We start from the raw sequence: 20,958 nt of genomic DNA, 5'->3' as shown, positions 1-20,958 counted from the left end.
AGAAAATGAAACGGGGAAGTATTATTTCTGACAAACATTTCGGACGACTAGCGCAATTTGGGTAATAGGACACTACTGACTTTGAGATTTTCATTGTTCTTGTTTAGGTTTCAGGTTTCATGTTGACATCCGATCGCGTGTCGATTCAAACAAAAACGTATGCAATTTCGTACCAACGTAACGTGTGCAATTTCGTAACTTCTTATGTAAAAAAATTCATTATACAGTGAAAGAAACGTTACAAAAAGTATTCCGCGATGTCTCGTCAAACAGTTCACTATTGTAACCATCTTCGTTTTCCATTTCCAATTCCTGCTTGATATCGGTTCAATGTACCTTCAGTTTGTGATGGAAATCGCTGCTTCTCCGACAGCCGATTCAAACAGAACAGTACACAGATTCGTAACGTATTGCGCTACACAACTGAAAACATTGGATTACAAAGTAAAAATAAGGCTATTGCTGATTTCAGTCTTAGAAAAGTTCTTCGAGTTCGTCAAACAGTTCATCCTCAAACGCGTTCATCAAAGGCACAGGATTGTATCCATCGTCCGTTTCCAGTTCCAAACTCCCGCTTGATACAGATTCAAATGTTTTTGTGAGAAAAAGCAATTCTTCGGCGGTAAAATTGTACCCATGGGCTACAAGCATGTGTATATTTTCGCACGAGCATAGACTTGCTACAGCTAGAATCGTAAAATTCCGGTTTCCGGAGATGTTCACGTGTTCCAGGTAGGGTAAGGCGCTTTTGAAGTGGAAAATGGAGTTCTGTTCCAAATTTTGGCAATTAGAAATATCCAGACACTCCAAATTTGGTGCACCACGTATTATTTGTTGGAAATGACGATTTGAAATGTTCGTCGATGCCATATTTAAACGCGTCAATTCTCTGAACCTCCTGAGTGGAATAAAACAATAAAGGCTTTCAGTCCCCGAAAGATCCAAATCATCCCTCTCCAGTTCTTTCAGGTACGGTCCTCTCATTATCATTGTCCACCACTCAAAACACACTCCTGCCATTCGTGTTAAGTCCTCTTTGTCCAGAAAACGAAATATTTCAAACCAAAGCACCGAGGATACATTCATTTCGGAATGAAGTCGTTTTGCCACAGAGCATGAGACTTGAAACCTTCTCTCACTCACTTTTTCACACTCTGTGTTTTCACACCTACTGAATCGCATTATTATTTGTGCGGTGGTCTAAATTTCCTGTCCCCTGTGGGATTTTTTTTTACCGGCATTTGAAGATTTCATGAAGTAAAATGCATTTCTGGGAATAGTTGATACCATCTACCTATATATATATTTATATATGTCGATCAGTTTTGTGAAATTTGCTGTTTTCTTTCCTTTAGAAATGAGATAAGCCTTGGGCCAAATTTTTTCAATTTACTTTTTCACGCGCTTATCAAGGTTATATAACGAGGTGGCAAAAAATATTTTGCAAATCAGTGTATGCGCCCATTGTGTCCTACTTTTCCCGCTAACTCTGCCTCGCGTTTGCTTGTCTGCGCGCATGCTGAAAGTTGAATTGTTTATTGCGAATATCACGATCAGTTGCCGAGCTTCTCTACCTGCAATGGACAGAAAGTAAGTATAATTGATGCTGTTTCAGTTACTGATGCTATTTATGTATTCTCGCATGCAGTAAATTGATTCTTGTTCCTGATTCTTCGATCTAGTTGTATCAAGAGAACTGCCGGAGAGTCCAGCCATGATCAGGAGCACTCAAAGGTCAGGAAGGCAACTTCTGTGAGTACTACCTTCTATTGCTGGATGACTTTTTTGTCGTTGGGTTCTTTTGAAATCATATAAAGACACCTTATCGATTATCAGCAAGAATGTAATATACCATTCATCCACGTGGAATGTTAGTGCGCTACGTCACACATCGCACTTGGAAATATTTGGAACTCACATATAGTCTTGCTTATTTTCTGGCAACTCGTAGTGCTGGTCAGGAAAACGAATTAGTAACACCGATTATTTTCTATCTAACCCAGGTATCTGCCCTCAGGAGAGTGTATGGGAAAATCTCGAACTTTCCAAAGAAGCACACTGCCTTTCACCAGTGGCAAAATGGCGATTCCTTCAACCAAATTGCTAAGAAGCTTGGAGTGGCAGAAGCCACCGCGGAAATTTATGTCATTGATTTGATTGCTAGCGGACTTGGTGGCAAAGAAGAGCACTCGAGGCTGCTCACCGAGCTGGAAATACCAGATGCAGCATTTGAAGAAGTCGAGGAGAAACTAACCCAGAGTAGAACAACACTGCGGCAAATTTTTGAGGAAACAAGCCTTGGCCGATACAACGAAATTCGTGCAATCATTGCAGTAATGATCAATGGCTTTGAACTATAAATCTCGCATTGAGATACTTCTGTCAAATTTATACTTCACCTAACATTGCTGTTGCTATTTTTATGTTTTTTATAAGTATTCCAATTGATTTACAATAGTAAAAGTAAGTAGTACCATGGAGCACCTGAATCTTATCGCACATTTTGAGCTACGTTTTTAACTTTCATTTAAGAAGGTATGAAAATAAATGTAACTGAATACAACATTTATATTGCCTTCTTCATTTCTTTCGCTTCCCTTCCTGATTTTCCAAAAAAAGGTTTCTATGGAATTGCATTACTGTGCTCATCGGGAGGTATAAATTTTCAAAAAGAGTCAGGCTTGGTTGCTTCATTCGGTTTACCTTGTGAAGACCCACCTACACTAAACACCTTTTATTAAAAGGGAAATAATTGTGCCGGGTTGGGAAACACTATTCCATGAGAAAATACATTGTGAGGTCTTTGTGCCCCACCCCCCTCACCTATTTTCATCAGACATCTGAAATACACATTACCAGTTGCTAATAATAATGCAAAATTAAAATGCACCTATAGCAGCGAACCAAGGTGCTACAAATAGCGACACGCAACAATTGACCTCATTGCCTGATGAAGACTAGCAGTATAGCAGTCGAAACGTGGCGGTCTACATCTTAAAGTGACTCCATCGTGAGACAAACGAGTAAAAATTCATCTATCCTATCTTACACCACAATGAATAATAGACACATCTTTACTTAATGACAAAGTTTTCAATGTTATCATTTTATTCGGATCCCAGCACAACTTCTGAATTAATTTTCGGTTCTGGAGAAGTTTCCTTATGCTGTAAGCCACTCAATATTACTAGTAAGAAAACCCAATAGCACAATATATCAACAACAAATATGAAATGAGCGCCTCAAATTGTCTCAGTACAAAGACAATAAAGACAATAACTAGATCAGTTTCAAATGATTATCAATAATGCATAAAATACTTCTTTGATTGACATGATAATTATGCACCCATCATACTTATTTGCCTCTTTTTTCTGAACTTCAGAACCATTACCCACAGACTGAGAGGTCGGAAATGGCTCCTTTTTGTGAATGATTTATTTCCTACATGTAAACAAATACTTTAGTGAAGAAAACCCAAGTACATGTAGAATGCATTTTATACTAAACGACAGCTGTTTCGAACTTCAAAGATGACCAGAACCTGTAACTGTTATGTAGTCAAATGAAGCTCAGTGAAAAGACTGTGACTTTTAATTTGTTCAGAAAAAAATTTCGGTTAGTGCTGCAATAGTGAGTGAACACTGCCAGTTTGCTTTCATCATAGCATCCAGCCAAAAAGGAAGGGAAATAATATTTCCTTTTTGACTGTATGCTATAATGCCCCCCCTGCTTCCATGACTATGTGAGTCAATAAGCATTGCAGACTGGTCAGGGTTCACTACAACAAGAAAAGCACGGTCATGTGACACAACAACACTAAATGATTGGCATGACAAATTCTGCGCCTCTTGTACCAGCACATCGGCCAACTGATTGACTGGATTCGTGCCAAAGATATCAATCTGTTGTCCCAGGCTTTCAACCCCACATTCTTCTCCTGCCATGGAAACAGCATCCTCAACAGTGACATTTGTGGCATCATGATCAAACAGATCATCGTGGATTTTGTTTCCTTTGATCATTGCTTCCCTGAAAGATGTTTGCCAAGAATCAGGTAGAGAGTCACCAGCAGGCCAGGGCAAATTTCGTTGAGAGCATAGTTTCCCCATGTAGAGGGCAATAAAGACACAGGCATTACTGCCAGTCCTACCCTGAATGTCTGATTGTGATTCAGAGAAAGTCCACTCCGTAATTCCAGACAAATAAGAGGAGTTGTGGCCTGTTATCCCTGCTTGTGATGGCAGTCCAACAGGAAACCCAGTTGATGAATGTTGGCTAGCATTGTTCAACAAAGGCAAAGTTGGTGCATCAGCAGTAGGGCTTGTCCTTGTTTGTGTGGGAAGGACTCTTCCATCCTCAAGTGTGGTGGTCTCCTGGTTTGATTCAAGGCAGATTTCAGGGAGTGGTTGGGCCAAGTTGTCAGTATCTTCAAATGTGACAGTTCCTTAAAACAAATAGAGGAAAATTACAATCCCTTCTGACAAAGGGATCTGACAACTTGAAAGCAAAAAAAAATACTATTCATTTTTCCATTTCTTGGGGGAAAAGTATTTGAATAGAGTCCTTAAGGGCTACGTATATATTTACACCATACATTGTATATTATATACATTATTTAAGAAATAGAAAACATGTACTGTGTTACTATCTTCTTATAGAAATACGAGTGAATGTTTGAGAGAACAAGAAATGCTGTGGGAAGACGACGAGTGTTTCCACAGCTTTTTTCAAGTTCTCCTAAACTTTCACAAGTTTTTCTATAACTTGTTACAAACACAGAGAATATGTTTTCAATTTCGTTTACAAAATACCGTGACAACAAAAAAACAAAAGAAACCTGTTTACTTTGATCATCAAAATGTACATTCTCCTTGCCTGTGCCATCATTATGTCAACAGCTCATGTTAGTTCTGTGTTTCTATCAAGTTATAGAAACACAATTTTAAACCAATCAGTGCACATAATTTCTTTGGGCAATTTTCTAACTAGGTATACAATATTATATAGTACCTGGTTGTTGCAACATTTGGTGACGTGCCTCCTCAATCATGTCTTCTGCCAGTTGTTTCTGCTTACGGTGGTATGTACTCCACCAACTTTTGATCTGTGACTCTTTCAGTTCTGGAACCCCAGCAGCCTTCATTGCTTCTATCACATCACTTGGATTAGCTCTAATCTGAGAAGACTTTTGACGATCATAGAATGCTATCATAATATCTTTCTGGGCTTTTGTGAAAGTGGTCTTCTTAGCCCCACCTTTCTTGAGAGCAAAACCAGGAGATGGCCTCAGGTCACTGGGGGGGTCATTGTCACTACAAGGTCTGAGGGCTGCATCTTCACGGGTATCTGAACATAGCTGAATATACTTTATAGAGTATGAATCTGTTTCCACTGCACGATGTCCTTCTATTGTTTCATCTGAAGGTTGCCACATTTCCTCTGTTACTGTAGCACCCGTGGCTCCAGCAATTGGGACATTTCTGGAAGAAAGTGCCTGGACCTGAGATTTTGTCTTGCTGATGCATTTTCCATGGCCAGCAAGTGATTGTGCTGTTATACCACCTTCATATGACCCATTGGATGGAAATTTGAAATTGCCAAAGAGTGATATGTCCTTAAATGTACCCATTTTCGATGGTGCCTTTGACCGGTCAGTTATAAGTTTCTTGCATCACACATTCTTCATTGTCTGCAAATCATAAGTAAACATAGACATTACCTTCTGACACAGAAAAAATAATCAGAGCAACTGATTTATACTATTTCTTATTTAATTTCCATCCAGAATTTTAAAATAATCAGCACACAGAGGTTTTATTCTTTTATTTACTTCAAACTACTATTTTTTAAAAATATTAGCTCATTGGTCCCTTAACACAATGCATGGCAACCCCTCAGACAAAAGTTGAAATTTGGCTCTTTCTGACACAATTTGATGCATACATGTTGTGTTCACATGTAACTCAAATTTTTCCTTGATTTTAAAATTTTTTAACCAGTTTGATTTTGATTTTCCTTTCACTTCTCTTCATTATCATAATCTGAAAAATGGAAATAAAAATTAACTGGTTTTAAAAATTTCAAACCAACCACAACATATATATTCATGATGTACTTAGCCATGGCCGAGGTAAATGAAAATAATAATAATAACATCAATAATAATAATATCAATAATAATAATAATAAGGATTTCTTAAAAAAATACCTCCAATAGATTTGCTAGCTGCTCTCCAGACTCCAGATCATTCCCAATACGAACCCAACGCACTATCTTGTGAGAAACATGTGCAAAGTGCGTGTCCAGGACAGTCTTGCCTTCCCCAGCTTCAAAATTGTTGTATTCCACCAAAGTTATTCCAAATGATGCATTCACCTCAGCCAGGTACATCAAAACAGCAGTGTTATGATAATGTGGCCCATTATCTGTAAATGGTCACAAAGACAAATTTGCATACACAATTGCTGCATCTTGTAATGTAATGATTACATACATAAATGATGTAAAGCCACCCTATGTACATATTCAATTGTAGTAGCTCTAAGATCAATAGACATTTCCTTAATGTTCAGGGTCCGTATATAAGGCACTCCACATGTATCCAATCAGTATCATAGTGTTAAATGTCTAACTATGTTATATGTAGATCACAATATTACAAACACCCACTTCAGGCAAGAAAAAAAAAAAGGAAAAAAACCCATATAGCCTATTTTGAGAGGGTGAAAAGAAAACCACACAACCAACCGACCAACTGAGGCCTACTTGCAGCATTTGACAAACAAGGAGTTTCAGACCTTTCATGGAAAATTCTAAAAACACATAGAAATGTTTACGAAACTATCACAACCAATCGATCAACTTTGATTTATAACTTGGTTTTGTACCTTAACACAAAGGGCAACCTCAGAGCAAAGTAAAAATTTTGATTTGTCACAATCAGCTAAATGTTCAAGCAAAGAATGATACAGTGCGTTTGTTTGATAGACCATGTTTGTATTCTCAGTTTTGGACTGGAACTAGCTTGCAATGGAGGCTCATGTGGGGAAATATCATTATAAAGAGATCAAAGTCATTTACATTTGAAAAGACTCCCAGCATTAGCCTCCACTGCAAGCTAGTTCCAGTCCAATGCCGGGAATATGAATATGGTCTATTGTATTACTCCATTACTAATGTACATCATAACATGTAAGACATACATGTCTAGACAATGATACTTACCAGAAAATAGGTACACTTGAAAGTTGGGAAACACTTTTTCCATCCAAGAAAAACCAACATCAAATGCACTTTGGGTAAACCAAGCATCTTGCTTAGTGTCTTCAGACCAAAGATCCAAAACTTCAGTTCTCCTTTGATCCACACCCACTTGTGCGATAACGTAAAAACCGTGCAAAGAAATGCCACGTTTACCGTACCAGTCACGTTGGATCTCTCTGGAACGCATTCCAAGCTCAAGTTTCATCTTGTAGTCTACTATGACTACTGCCTCTCCTGCTTGAAGATTCTTCAAAACATACCTAAATGAGATGAGCAATGTACCAATGTAAATGGCATAGCAAAAAAAATTCCTAACAGTATTGATTCAAGCATTCCACATCATTTCCTGAGTTGTGAGTGGGCGTAGTTGTGCCACTTAAAATCAAACGAAATTCAAAGCTTGATATTTGTAGGTCAGAGGTACAGTACATGCTCATCAATAATTGACAGAAGTCAATTTCCGATTGATCATCTGTAACCATCAACAACAAATGTACAGTGTAGGTCAGAGTTACATGTACAACACATTTTGTTAATGGCAGGATAATGAATGTTGAGAAATAATCTCTCTTAACTGTTGATAACAAGAACTGGCAAGTACAGACATGTTTATAAAAGCAACACAAAAGTGTGACTTCAGCTCCACCTGTAATAATCTCCTTGGTGCTTGGTTCTCAAGATATGGCCAACATAGTCCCAGAAGTTCTTTCTGAATTCTTCAAGCTGATCTGAGAAGTGCACCTGTTTCTCTGTTGGTGCTGTAGCAATAGCAGCTGACACACTGTTGTATATACTGTATACAAGACTAAACTCGGGGGACGCTTCAGTATGGCTGCTGGGACAGGATTCCAATGCATAGCTCATACATAATTCCAAGCAGCTTGAGTGCCTCTGTGCCTGAGTTGTTAATAAAATATAAAAAAATTCAGTTTTAGGTACATGTATTCTACTAATTCCTTCTGCTCCATAAACAATTTATGCAATGATAGTGGTGAGGACTACAGGTCACTATTTTAAATTTTTCAACTAGAATGAGTCTTTTGTTGAAACAAGCTTTAGGTATGTAAACACAGAATGGAAGATTAAACTTGCTCTATATGAATGTTCAGTAAAACATTGTTTCAGAACAGAACTTTTAAAAATACAGTTTACTGTCGTACTTTACTCTAAACATTTTTGCTTTGAGGCATGCCAAACAATCATAATTTCCAATGGAGGTATAGATATTTTCATGATCACACATTACAGAACAGTTATATTTTAATACCTCATGAGCAAACTTGGTTTTGAGGTAACGCTGCAGAATTGTAATAGAACTCATGATGCTTCCAAGATCTTGCTGTTGACAGTCAGCACCCATTTTCTGTATGAGCTCTCGTAGGTTTGCAAAATTTGCATAGCCTAAATCCTCGCAAAGATTGCATAGCCCAGCAAGCATGGTGTTGGCACGGTAATTCTTTGGGAGGTGTGCATAGATGTAGCTCCTTTTGACGCCATCTGGAAACTGCAACATGTATTGTTTCACCACTTGCTTGATGGAATCCTGCCAATAGCGGACTGGGCATTCTCTACCATCTACCATCACACTTCTGCAGGAAGATGGACGTGAAACATCATCACACAGAAGGAAAGCTGCCAATTGATCAAGAACTTCTCGAGTAACACACTGCCGAGAGAATTTAAAGGATGCCGGTGGAACTCTTCCTCGACCAAACAGGATTCCATGAACTCGGGCGGCAGTCACTGTACTCTTTGAACATTGGAAAAGTTCAGTCAGGTAAGATTGCGAGTAATCAGAAGCAACAATTGACAGAAGCCTCCGTCTCTCTGCTGAATATGATACCAGCCTTCCCATACTTCTTGCTGCTTCTGTTCGAGATCTGAAATTGTCAGGTGTGCTTCCTTGGAATGCAATAGAACTTCTCGACTTAGTTCCTGAAATGTTTATTGTTTGCTGGACTTTCTTCCCTTGCTTCCTTATTTGGCTGTTTGTTTCCTTCACTTTGCATTCCTTATACTCTTTCAAAATTGAACAGAGTAGCTTCTCCGGAATTTCTTTGACTACTTTTTTCTCATCTAAACCAAAGGTACTCAACCATTTTTTAGAATGAACAAGGTCATAGACAAGTTCAGGAACTGCACGGGAATCACCGTGGACATAGCCATCTATTAAACCTCTGATTTTTTGAATCAGTTCAGTTTGAATATCACTTTTTTTTCTTGCCTCATAACACTGATATGGTTGGGCAGAGAACTCACCAACTTGGACTGCTTGATCTACAAATGTAGCTGATGAGATTGATGCACTGGTGTCATGATCTTGGAACAGGTGATCTTCCATATAAACAGCTGCATCCTCAACAACAGCTGCATCCTCAACAACAGCATCTGCTTCTTGTGTGTTATTTTGGCATGCATCATCAATAGTTTTCTAGTAATGAGGTAAGAAAAATGTGTTGCATGTAAAAAAGCTTACAAACATTCCTGAAACTCCCTTGAAAAACATTTCTCTCCATGTACAACAACTTTAGAATTTGTCGCTTGTACGTACTCATGGGTGAGATTAACAACAGCTTTATACACTCAATAAACAAGCAGCTATCAGAAAAGTATGCTTAAGCAGACGGTTTACCCGATCATACGTAAGCTAAATACAAATTTGCATTCTTCATTCTTACCTCGAGTTTTTCACATCTCGCTTCCAACCTGATGCGTTCTCTACAGGAAACACATATATGTCTCTTGCGACCGCTGTGGCGACCGTCCTTATTCAGTTCACAAAACTTGATTTCATGCTTTGTGGCAATACAAAGTTTAAGGTCATCCGCGTGTCCCCATGCACTGTGCTTTGGACAGCAACACGAAGCTGGTGCTGACATATTTTACGGAGAAAAAACGTTTTTCAATACAAAAAGCTACATGTCTGAAGATAAACTTGACAGCAACAAAGAAGATACGAAAATATATGATGGATACTACAAACGAAATGCTCAAAAACGCAACTAGCTGTCGGCAAGAATCTAAATTCCAATATGGCGGCGGTGGAGAAGGCTGGACGTGCATTCAGTCAGTGCCAGTTCCCCATTTCCCATGGCAAAGAAACTCTACATATACAGAATAGAGGGCTCTGGGATCAAAAATTAACAATAAAATGCGCAAAAAATTCATTTCTTGGAGACTTTTGACATTTTTTTGTTTTCAACCAATCAGCAGCCGCCATTTTAATTAAGTTAATAATTTGTAATCTAGCGCCTGTGCATTTGGCTTGCCTACTTCTTATGCGGAGCGTTACTTAAAAGTTTTGAGAGGTGTCACTTGCTCGCGCGCACACCAAGGATTTTTGAGAGGTGCCGTAGGCTTTAGCGGCTCGTGCACACCAAGGTCAGTTTTTTGAGGGGTGCATAACGTGTAAAAAGATCAGGGTTGTGTGTGTGCGCTAAAAAAGTCTCAATTGACACAATTGAATGTGAATAAATGTTTTTTAATTATAAATTAACAGAATGTGAAATAATGGTTTTACATTTGAGAAACGTGGGATCATTGTCCGTTGATCAAAATATGAATAAATTTTGTTTTTTACTATTGATCAGTTTGTGGCAGAACTACAACAGCTCCATCAGGGTCTCCATGTTGTCCATGTCGGCATCATCTAATTCGGTTGGTGGGTTCCACTGGTGACCGTAAGGGTGAGACTGGAAGGTCTGGCAATCGACGATGCATTTATCAAAGACCAGTCCGTACTGTTTGGTGCGGGGTCCCACTCAGATCTGCTTGCTGGCGGAATCACGAGTGAAGAAGTAGGGGTTCACGATGGGAATGTTCCTTCATTGGTCAAGCGGATTGGTCAAGTCTTCCAGTAGGTTTTCTCTCATGATGTCATAGTTGAGTTGTTGGGAGCCACGCACATTGAGAGTGAACCCTCGCACTTTGCAGCAGACTTTGCCGAGTTTCGTCTTGTAGCCGTAATTTTTGGGTCCCGCCGAAGTGAAGTCGACAATGTAATCCTCAGCGTCCAGCTCGTTGGTCATGTCACCCAGGTAGTCGCCTAGGGGAATGTTGGCTTGACCGGGTTTGTGGGAGTAGACGATGGAATCGGTGTCAAAGTACAGCACTTGTTGCTTCAGTTGGTCGAGATACGAATAGAGCTTGAGACGGGCCCAGCAGGCGGTGAAGGCGGCCACGAAGATGTTGACGCGCCCGTTATCGCTTTGGTTGTCGCACAGGTCTAGGTAATCTATTTCGAGAACGTTGTCGGAGCAGATCCGGATGGCTCAGATGTCGCAAAAGCTGTTGGATACCAAACCGAAGAGTTCAGCTGGCAATGGGGCGGTTTTGGTGTGTTTCTTGTGGAGGTTTTCTCCGAGCTTGCCCCAGAAGGAGTTGAGCATCAGTTTGGCCGTGGCTTTCCGGCCGGGATTTTTTTGGATCATGGCGGTGTCGAGGGCGATGCCTTCTCGTTCTTTGTATTGGCGCACGTAGTGTAATTTGTCGTTGGGGGTGAGGCACCAGCCAGGGTACCTGGCAGATTCTTGTTTCATTTTTAGCCAGCTGTTGACGTAGTCGGAAAAGAGACCCTTGCGTCTTTTCTTTGGGGGAAAATGCCACACCTTGTGAATGTGCAGGACGATGTACCTGTGTCGAACAGCTTCTTGAATTTCGGGTGTGCACCAAGTTCTGCGCAAGGCGTGCTGAGTCTCCGTGTGTGAGCACCACCACAATTTGTCCAGCTGAAGAAGTGGCATTTGGTCTTGGACGCAGGAGCGGCACAGAGGAAAGGTGAGTTTACCGGCCGGGCGATGCAGTAGCACGGGATGGTAAAGGTGTGGAGGTGGAAGGATGTCGATGTAGGCCATGCCAAAGTAGTGGTGGATGTCTTGGTCGGTGGGGTTGATGAGGATCTCGGGATGTCCAACAGGGTATTCGCAAGTCTTGTTGACCCACGAGTACAGGGAAGTCACGTCCACGTATTTGATTTGTTCGCCCTGGCTCTGGTCGACGGGGTGGTAAAGACGTACGGCATTGGTTCTGCCACTGAAGAAGGCATTGCGCGGTTCTAGGGGGTCCACTTTCTGGTAGGTGGCCAAGAATCGTTGGAGGGCCTCGTTGGTGTTGACCTCCCGATCCCAATTGCACTCCCACATGATCTTGAGATGGTAGCTGTGCTGCTTGAGAAGGGTCTGTTTCTTCAGCGTGTGCTCGTACATTTCTTGCAGGGTGCGATCGCGATTGATGTTACTGTATTGTTCCCGATGAGGATGGCGATGGCAACAAGGGCATCCGTGCCAGAGACAGCAACTCGTTGCTCGCCGCTATTGCCGACGTGCTTGATGTGGTCTGCACAAGGCTCGGGGTGGTTGGGCTGTCATGACGAAGGTGTTCCTACCATGCTAGCCACTTGGAGGCCTTGGTGGACTGGTTGGATCGAACCCCGTGCCAGCCGTGAGGGAGTTTGGAGGCGATGGTGTTAGGAGTAGTTTCTTGCACCAGAACCAGTGGCACGAAGAGGCGACCCTGTAGCATTTTTCCATGTGGTCAAAGCCGGCCTTTTACTTGAATTGCTGTCGGAATTTCTGGCAGCACGCTTTGAGGAGCTTGACGTCGCTGATGCGGTAAGCCTCCATGTCCCTTTTCAGATGGAAGGTGTAGTTATTGTGGACCTTGTCGGCATACCAGCGCTTGAATTCGGATTTTTTCTTGGTGGACATACCGTCAGGATCGTAGCTGGAGGCTGGAGGCATGGGTCCCCGGTACTCTTGGTTTTGTAGGGTGTCGAAGAGATGAGAGAAGAAACCCTTGGTCAATTCTTGGATGCCGAAGGTGGTGGGAAAGTTGGCCAGCGGCATGGGAAGAAAGCAGAGCGAGTCCTTGAAGGTGAGGCGATCTGTCATGAAGGAGAGGATTTTGGTAGTGAGGGTGATCTGGTTGGTGACTTCTCGGTGATGATGGTAACAGTAGTCAAGGAGAAACATGCCGTCGTAGCCCTTGAGGTTGTGGAAGATGATGATGACGTCCCGATCGTCGCCGTCTTGGTTCATGGTTATTTCCTCTAGCCAGTAGAAGAATTGGGTGGTGCAGCTGGGTCCGTAAAAGGACACTTCTTGGTCCTCTTCATCCATCTCGGTGCAGAGGAGGATGGGCGATTGCACTCCCTCCTGGTCCACGGTGGCTTCGTAATCGGCGTAGACCTGGAGAGGAGGATCTGTCTACCACGACACAATCGGGATCGTGTGCCAAGGGTTCTCTGAAGGGACGGCCATTGACCTGGTCGCGATGGACCCTTTTGGTTTTGGGTTGGTCTTTTTCTTCGGGGATGCATTGGATGAAGCATTTGTGACTGGACAGCATGACCTGTTTGCCGCAGATGCGGCACTCGCCCTGTCCGCACACATATTGTGGGGCACTGCAACGATTGTCACTGCAACGCACTTTATTGTCTAGTTGGTAGACATGACAACAGTCTTGGCACTTTTTGTGGGTATTGCAGACGGATTTGGTGTTCGGGCCCCGTCGTAGCAGGTGGGAGATGTCGCAGTGGTCTCCAAAGAATGCACGATGGCAGCGGGTGCGGCATAGTTTAGAAGGATGTGGAAACTTGTCGGTCTTTTTGGCTTCAATGTAATCGGGGCAGTCCTGTCCTTTGGAGGCGGGGAACCATTTGCCATTGCAGGGATGATTTTCACTGTGGTCATGGTCAGAGCCACGGTTGCATTCGTGGCAAAAGTACGATTTGCTGAGGAACCCGCCGAAGGAATTGTAGCCATCGTAGTGGCCGTCCTCCTTGATGAGGAGAATGCGCTTGTCCGAGTCTACGGGTCCCGCGTAAATGATCATGTGCGGCGGGTCGATGGACAGGACCTTGATCTTATACCCGAGTAGTGCCACCTGGAACATGTCAATTTCTTTTAGGCTGCAAGGTCCTTCAGCGACGATAGCTAAGCGGTGGAGTTCCTTAGCACGGTTGGTTTGAATGGGACGACCTCTCAGCATGTTTTTGTAATTGGCATCTGTCGATCCCCCATCAACTCTGCCTTCATGGTGACGATAGCGTGCGCGCAGCAGAGTTGGTCTTTGTTTTTTATGGTCACACGCAATTGTTTGACAATGCCCCGGACGGCAGCTTTGCTGGGTTGGTATCGCTTGCCATGACCACTACCGGGACTGGGCGTCTGGATGAAGGTGGTCTCCAGGGTAAAGGTGTCGTCCGGGGTGAATTCCTGGTTGGAGTTGAGTTTGGCCACGAGAGACTGGAGATCAGTGTCCAGTCTTTGGCTGCCTTCTTGGAATTCGCGCACGTTGAAGGTGGTGGATTGGAAGGCGTGCGTGAAGGTGCTGGACTGCATGCTGAAATGGACGGTGGAGTGGCAAGTCAGGCTGGGATCCTGGTCGATTTGTCGCTGGATGGATCGTTGCAGGGCGTTGGTCAGTTCTTGGCCCAGGTTGGCCCTGGTTTTCACGTCTCGGTGTTTGAGCGTGGCTTCGTATCTACGTTTGTTCACCACGTGTCTCCAGTTACGTCGGGTGCCTACAGGTCGTAGTTCAAAGTCTAGGAAATGGGTGGTGGGGCCGCCGCCGCCATACTGCATGTCATCGTCCGAGAAGGCTTGGTCGTGCAATCTTTTACTGTTTTCGTTTAATATCTGGTCGATGGCCAGATCGAAGATCCAGTCATTGTCGTCGTGGACTCGGTCTAGAGAACGAGTGGAACGTGGAACGTTGAGTCTGGGCGTGGGCACTGGGGAGAGTGACCGACTTCATCTTGGAGTCTGCAAAGACATGAGGACACACTGAGGACGCGTACAATGCTTTTGTATGAGGTCAAACACAAATGTTTTTTATTGGCTAATAACACATCCAATCATATACATTGTCCATGGGGTGAACAAAATTGAACCCTAACCATACTTTCTTTTTCTCGTTACGGCAGTTTACATAACAACCGTGGACGGTAGTGTGATGGGCAATAAATGGTCCGTAAAACACTATACATTGGGGTCTGTTGCATTTAAACCATTTTACTTCTATGTGACCGTGTCCCCATTCTCTTTTCAGATTAGTGTAATATAAAATGTCTCTAAGAATCTTGCGACACAGTCTGTTCCCTCTTCGGTCAATTATATGTTGCCAGGTAGCCAACAAAAGCACATAACACTGTATTTCTCGGGGTAGTCTATCCCAGTGACTCTGAAAGATTGATTATATCTGTAATATGTGTATAAGTTGTATTTAGCACTGCATAAACCGATGGGGTAGAGGAACGACTTTACAAAGGGGGCACGTTCCATAGCAGCTTCATAAGTGTTGGCTATATACGTTTTTTGAGGTTTATTGGCAATGTCAATGTAACATCCGTATATTTTCAAATATATAAATTGTTCCTTCTTTCCTCGACAGCAGGGGAAACCACATCAACATACAACATTCTTAATGTGTCCTATGCCCCATTCTTCCTTCAGTTTTGCATAGTCTAGGATTTCTTGGTGAAGACTGCATAACAGTTCATTATTTCTGTGGACGAGTATGGGTTGCCAGGTAGCCAAGGAAAGCACGCAGTCCTGTATTTCGGGTGGTAACCCATCCCAGTTACTCTGTAAGAACCAATCAGACATCAGCAGAGAACAAGAACGATTTTTTCTCGTCTACCTTATTCAACGCATCTTTAACGCTGCATCCTAAAGACAGTTTCTTTAGTTCGTTATGGAGACTGACATAATGACCGTAGATATCCATGTGATTGGGCATAAATCGCCTGTATAACCTTTTACAAACAGTTAGATAACATTTTCGCTTTTTTATTTCAAGGTGACCGTATCCCCAGGCTGTCTTTAATCTTGCATAATCCACAATTTCTTCACAAAGCCTTCCCAATAGTTCCTTCCTTCTCTGATATATAATGTGTTGCGACACGGCTAGCAACATCACAGGACACTATTTCTGCAGGTAGCCAATCCCAGCGACTCTCTTCAGTCTAGAAAAAGTAAAGTGGACTTAGCGTTGTCAATTTTGTACCCTAAAAACATATTTCTCTCTCTCTTAATGTTCTCGCGATTAAATGTCTGTTCCAAAGGTCTCAATGAGACTCTTGGATTTTCGGGTGGCAACCAATCCCAGCAACTCTATGAAAAGAAAGATGATGAACAAGGCATGACAAAAGGTGTCGTACGAATCTCAAGTCCAAAACGAATGTCTAGTGTGGGTGTGACCAGACTCAGTCCAAAATGGCGACGAGCACACTTAGCATGCACGAGTGACAGAGTGGGCAGTACAACTTCTCAGTGATCACAGCTTTGTTCAATTGATCACCGAGTGCCTTGGTGAAGCAATTGTAATGAACAAAGTAATGGCAACACTTGGTTCAAGCGGGAATCTCAGTACTAAGGATGACTTGGGCGCATAGGGTGCACGTTTAACTGTCCATTTTTTTTCAGATACTCATGGCTTCGTATAGGTCCATAGAGCGATTCATCTCATCGTCGGTCAGGTCAGCCATGATCAGCGCTCGTGGCAAATGTACAATTTTTTTTAGGCCACTCCTTTTATTAATATGTGAGCGTCAGCGGCTCGCGTGGCCAATTTTGAGGAGGTACAGCGCGCGCCAATGTCAGGTTGCATTTTGAGAGGTGCCGTTGGTCGTCAGCGAGAGTGGTGATTAAAAGTTTTGAGAGGTGCCGTAGTCGTCAGCAGCTCACGCACACTCGCCAAGGATTTTTGAGAGGTGCCATTGGTCGTCAGCGGCTTGCTTGCACGAAAAAAAGGGATGACGTGGCCGATTTACGGGGATTATGGGCGTTAGCAGATCTATAAACTTTTTACTATTGTGTGTGCTGGGGACGAATTAAAAAATCACAAATAAGGTGATAAAAAAAGCATTTAAAGCCAAGATTATAACAGAGATGATAGCAAAGACACTATTTAATCATTTGCTTATTACATATAATTAAGGATAGGGTGTAAATATACAATTGCAAAACTTGTGTGCAACAGTATTACAGGAATGATTTGACATGATTCATCCTATTGAAGGCATCTTCAAATTTGTCGATGGGTAACAAAACGTGCCGCTTTCATCCTTCCTCGTCTTTGTAGTAGCCGCTGATTCTTAGTATATTCTTAACATTTTGTAGTCTTAGGCCACCTAGGCCCCGGGCCTCTTGTACGTGCCAATGAACGCCGATTTCTTTGTTGACTTTACTTAGGATTTGTTGTCTTCGCTGCTCATGGGCTAGTTGACTTTCGGTCAACTGGATAATGGACTCTTTGATTTCAGCGGGTAGCCAGTCCCAGTAACTCATCTGTTTTTCAGACCAATACAAAAAAAATTAGTTTAAGGGGAGGGAGGGTGACACAACGACTAGGGAAGGGCAAGAAAATGCTGGTGACATCATTGGAGCACGTGACGAGCTGACGCCAGCCTAGAAGAGCTTGTGGTTTTAGCATAACATGCAGTGAATTAGAATGGACGGGCGGGTTTTTTGAGCGGTGCAAAAACATGTAGGGTTAAACCACTGTTAGCAAAATGGCTGAAATTACTGGAAGAACAAAAAACCCTGAGTTTGACTGTGCAGGTGAGTTTTTGTTTCCGCATGTTATTTCTGTCCAACGAAGAGAGAGACCCGAGTGCTCGGTGTTCAATGGAAGTGAAAAGCTTGGCGCTTGCTTGAACAAACTACCCAGTAGGTTTTTTTCTTAATGTACTTGCAGTTAACAAGAAATGGAAAGCTGGTCTGTCACCTTGTTCTAACTATTGTATGGAGTGAAACTAAGCCGGTCTCGACGAAATAGGTGAGTTATTAGTGTTTTCCCTGGGTTGTCGGCCATTTGTGACAGTGTGCGCGCTTGAGAGAAAAAAAAAGTCCGTTTGTAGTTTTGACTGACATTGCTTTAAAACAGATTTTTAGGACCTCATTGTAAAGGTTACTGAATCCCCTTCCATGGTTACATGGGGTAGTAATTCCACGAAATTGAGTCCGAACCAATGCAGGCCAAGTTGTACAATTTCTTGAAATTCGGTATTCCTTCTTGAAATGGCCGCTGAATTCCCGCTCGCCCACGCTTCAACTTGTTGGCGTTTACTTCGTTCTAAATCCTAGGGTGGAAAAATTTGTTATTTAAAAAAAAAGAGTTAACTTCAATCGAGAATTTCCACAGGGACCTTACTTGGATAAACTCGGCTCTCATGCCCGGAACGCGTTTGAATCGGCCCACCAGTAGACTTTGAATGTGAGTTGGTGTTAGGGTTTGTTTACAGCAAGGACACTCGATGGAATTTCCCAACCAAATCCATTCTTCAAGCAAATGGTGTGTATGTTAGCTCGGCAGCAGGGTAATCGCTCCCCTTCACTTTCCAAACATACTGGACAGACTCCTGACTGAAAAAAAACCCGAAAGAAAAAAAAGGTTTGGTGAATTGACTTGTTTATTTGCCTTTTACAGCTAGTCAGCGTAGCTGGTGGCGAAGATGTAGAAAAAACTGCAAGTAGCTCACTCATTTTTTTTTATATAAATATTGTTTGTACTGGACCAGTCATGGGAATGTTTGGGGCTTGCTCGTTTTTTTCTTATTTGGCTTTCGAACTCATTCATTTTGTTCGCGCAGAACTTACCGAGAGAACGATTCGTTTTAAAATACACTTTTTGTCTTTTATCAACTTATGTCTAGACCTAGTAAACTGATTAAAAGAAATTGGTTTTGGTGGATTCCGGTAACCTGAAAGAGTGGGAAAAAAATAAGCCGTGTTGTGTGGCATCAGCACCAGTCGAGAAAAATTTTGGATTTTCAAGTGGCTTATTTTTTTGGGAGCTGTCGCTGCTCACCGTTTCATAAATTTGTAGCTCCATGTAAGTCCTACCAAAGTTGTCTGCCCAAAAAAACCTACCCGATCAAGTTTTTTTTTTTGGAGCCCTTAGCCGCTTGAGAAAAAATCTAACTCACTGACGTCAGCTCGGGGGCGTTGTTTTGGATCTGTCAACAACTTTGCAGGGGAAAAAAACCCATCTAGAGTCAGCGAATTGCATACAAAAAAAAAATCTCTACACACTAGGTGCAGGGAGAGGGTTTAAGCGTGAATCAAAAATGAACTTACTTGATCTTTGGCCGTGACCTGGTCATCCTATTCAACCAAAAGAAAAAAATCACCATTAAAACAGCGCTGTTCTACAGCTTTTGATGCGAGTTTAGTTATGTTGGGTTTTTTTTGGAGACAGGGTGTCGACTGATGTAACTCACCTTATTCAGCGAAGGGTCACTCATTTTTTTTTTGCGGAGCTGAGAAAAACCCTGCCGATTCTTCTGTAAAAAAAAATTTGTGAACTACCATACGTGCCATCACTAGATTTCAAAAAGTATGAATGCGTCAGATTTTTTTTGAAAAACGCCATCGATCCACGATATTTAAAAATAACTACACGCCATTTATGCATGGGGTCTCCCTGAAAAAAACACACTCGATTTTTATACTCATTCTGCTCATTTTATTAAACAAAAACCCAAAGGCATTATTTACAACATCACAGCCAGAGCCAAAAAAAGCCCATTTTGAAATGGCACTTGAAGGGTTTTTTGTGCAACTGCCACTTTGACCAATTTACAAAATGACACGGCTTTAAAAAAAACCAAAGCATATCAAAGTTTTTCAGCAAATGTCTTGGATTTACAAATTGACACGGCTTTAATAAAATAACAAGCCATAATGTTCTGCTTTGTCCAGCGAAAAATGTCTCTTTTTTCCTAATGGTTTGAAACAAATGAGCATGCCACGGACACAATCTCGTTGGGTAACCCTTGAAGTTTTGCTTCGTCCATAATCTTGGGACCTTGGGCATTAATGACTAGTTGTACAGATACCAGTGGTGGTTCTTGGGTCGCCCTGGATAAAGGTGTGTTTGGTTGTGGACAGATTCGCAGGTGTCGTTGTGAATTGGCTCTCACTTGAATTTTTTGCATCGGCAAACGGGGCACTCATAGCGCGGTGGTTTGTGTTGATCTCGCTGGTGCTGTTTATAATGTTCCAAGCGGCCAAAGCTCTTGGGGCATAGGCTACACTGTATCCTAGGCCTATTCGGGCTGTGTTGTTCTTGCATATGGCGATTCAGGGATTTTCTTTGGGTGAAGGTTTTCTGACAGACTGGACAATCCACGCTATAGTAACGACTGGTACAAAAAAGAATGCTTGCGCAGTTGGTAAAAGGTCTTTGAGGGGATGGCGCTAGTGCCACACATGTACCTGATTTGTTCAAAAAATCTGACGCATTTATTACGCCATTATTGATCACCCCCCAGTTTTTTTTTCTCGTGGGAAAATCATGAGTGCTGTTTTGATGACCGGTTGTTGTTATGAACTGAATTGTTTCATAATTTTTTTAGCGCCGTCTAGTTCTAACTCGTCGCGTTGTTTTGATCGGTCTTTTCTTTTCATCGCAGGGGAGGGTTAGTGTCCACGTTCAAACAGTTCATGAAAGCCACAAAGGAAGATTCCTCGTGTTGCTCGCCCTTCTTTTTCCACTCCTGCCAACCCGCTTTGAAACCAGCGTGAAATCACGCCATGTTGACCGGTTGACCTGCCAGGTTAGGTAGTTGATCTGACAGGCGACGGCACAAATTTAAACGGTATTTGGTGATTTCAGAGACCAGTTCCACGCTTTCGTCGAGAAACACCGTCTTCACCACCAAAACGAAGAATTCTTTGATCGGATCT

At 42.3% G+C, this 20,958-nt stretch overlaps 2 protein-coding genes and 2 pseudogenes across 3 annotated transcripts; all 4 read right to left on the bottom strand.

Moving 5' to 3' along the window:
* Positions 1-3,466: 3,466 nt before the first annotated feature.
* On the bottom strand, positions 3,467-4,599 carry LOC145501441 (uncharacterized). The gene is made up of 2 exons (XM_081480918.1): positions 4,593-4,599; positions 3,467-4,447 (listed from the first exon to the last, which is right to left on the bottom strand). The coding sequence occupies exons 1-2, from the start codon at positions 4,597-4,599 to the stop codon at positions 3,603-3,605; spliced, it is 852 nt and encodes a 283-aa protein (XP_081337044.1). The 3' UTR covers positions 3,467-3,602.
* A 114-nt stretch (positions 4,600-4,713) lies between these two features.
* On the bottom strand, positions 4,714-9,524 carry LOC145500535 (uncharacterized; annotated as a pseudogene). Its single transcript, XR_014051110.1, has 5 exons — positions 8,535-9,524; positions 7,914-8,164; positions 7,229-7,527; positions 6,212-6,429; positions 4,714-5,692 (listed from the first exon to the last, which is right to left on the bottom strand). The product of XR_014051110.1 is annotated as an uncharacterized LOC145500535 (transcript).
* A 1,567-nt stretch (positions 9,525-11,091) lies between these two features.
* On the bottom strand, positions 11,092-12,471 carry LOC145501440 (uncharacterized). The gene is made up of 2 exons (XM_081480917.1): positions 11,637-12,471; positions 11,092-11,501 (listed from the first exon to the last, which is right to left on the bottom strand). Exons 1-2 carry the CDS (start codon positions 12,469-12,471, stop codon positions 11,092-11,094), a joined length of 1,245 nt encoding a protein of 414 aa, XP_081337043.1.
* Positions 12,472-12,809: 338 nt separating this feature from the next.
* On the bottom strand, positions 12,810-19,514 carry LOC145501439 (uncharacterized; annotated as a pseudogene).
* Positions 19,515-20,958: the final 1,444 nt, after the last annotated feature.

This window comes from Orbicella franksi, chromosome 10 (assembly GCF_964199315.1).
Source record: "Orbicella franksi chromosome 10, jaOrbFran1.1, whole genome shotgun sequence".
In the NCBI taxonomy this organism is placed as follows: Eukaryota; Metazoa; Cnidaria; class Anthozoa; order Scleractinia; family Merulinidae; genus Orbicella; species Orbicella franksi.
This window is presented reverse-complemented; position numbering and strand designations above follow the sequence as displayed.

What these genes read in the sequence shown, in the direction of transcription:
- LOC145501440 (XM_081480917.1), bottom strand. Translation starts at nt 12,471, where the DNA reads ATGTACGAGCACACGCTGAAGAAACAGACCCTTCTCAAGCAGCACAGC. An exon ending in GATGCTCAACTCCTTCTGGG is followed by an intron (nt 11,502 to 11,636) that starts GCAAGCTCGGAG and finishes TTCTCGAAATAG; the next exon opens with ATTACCTAGACCTGTGCGAC.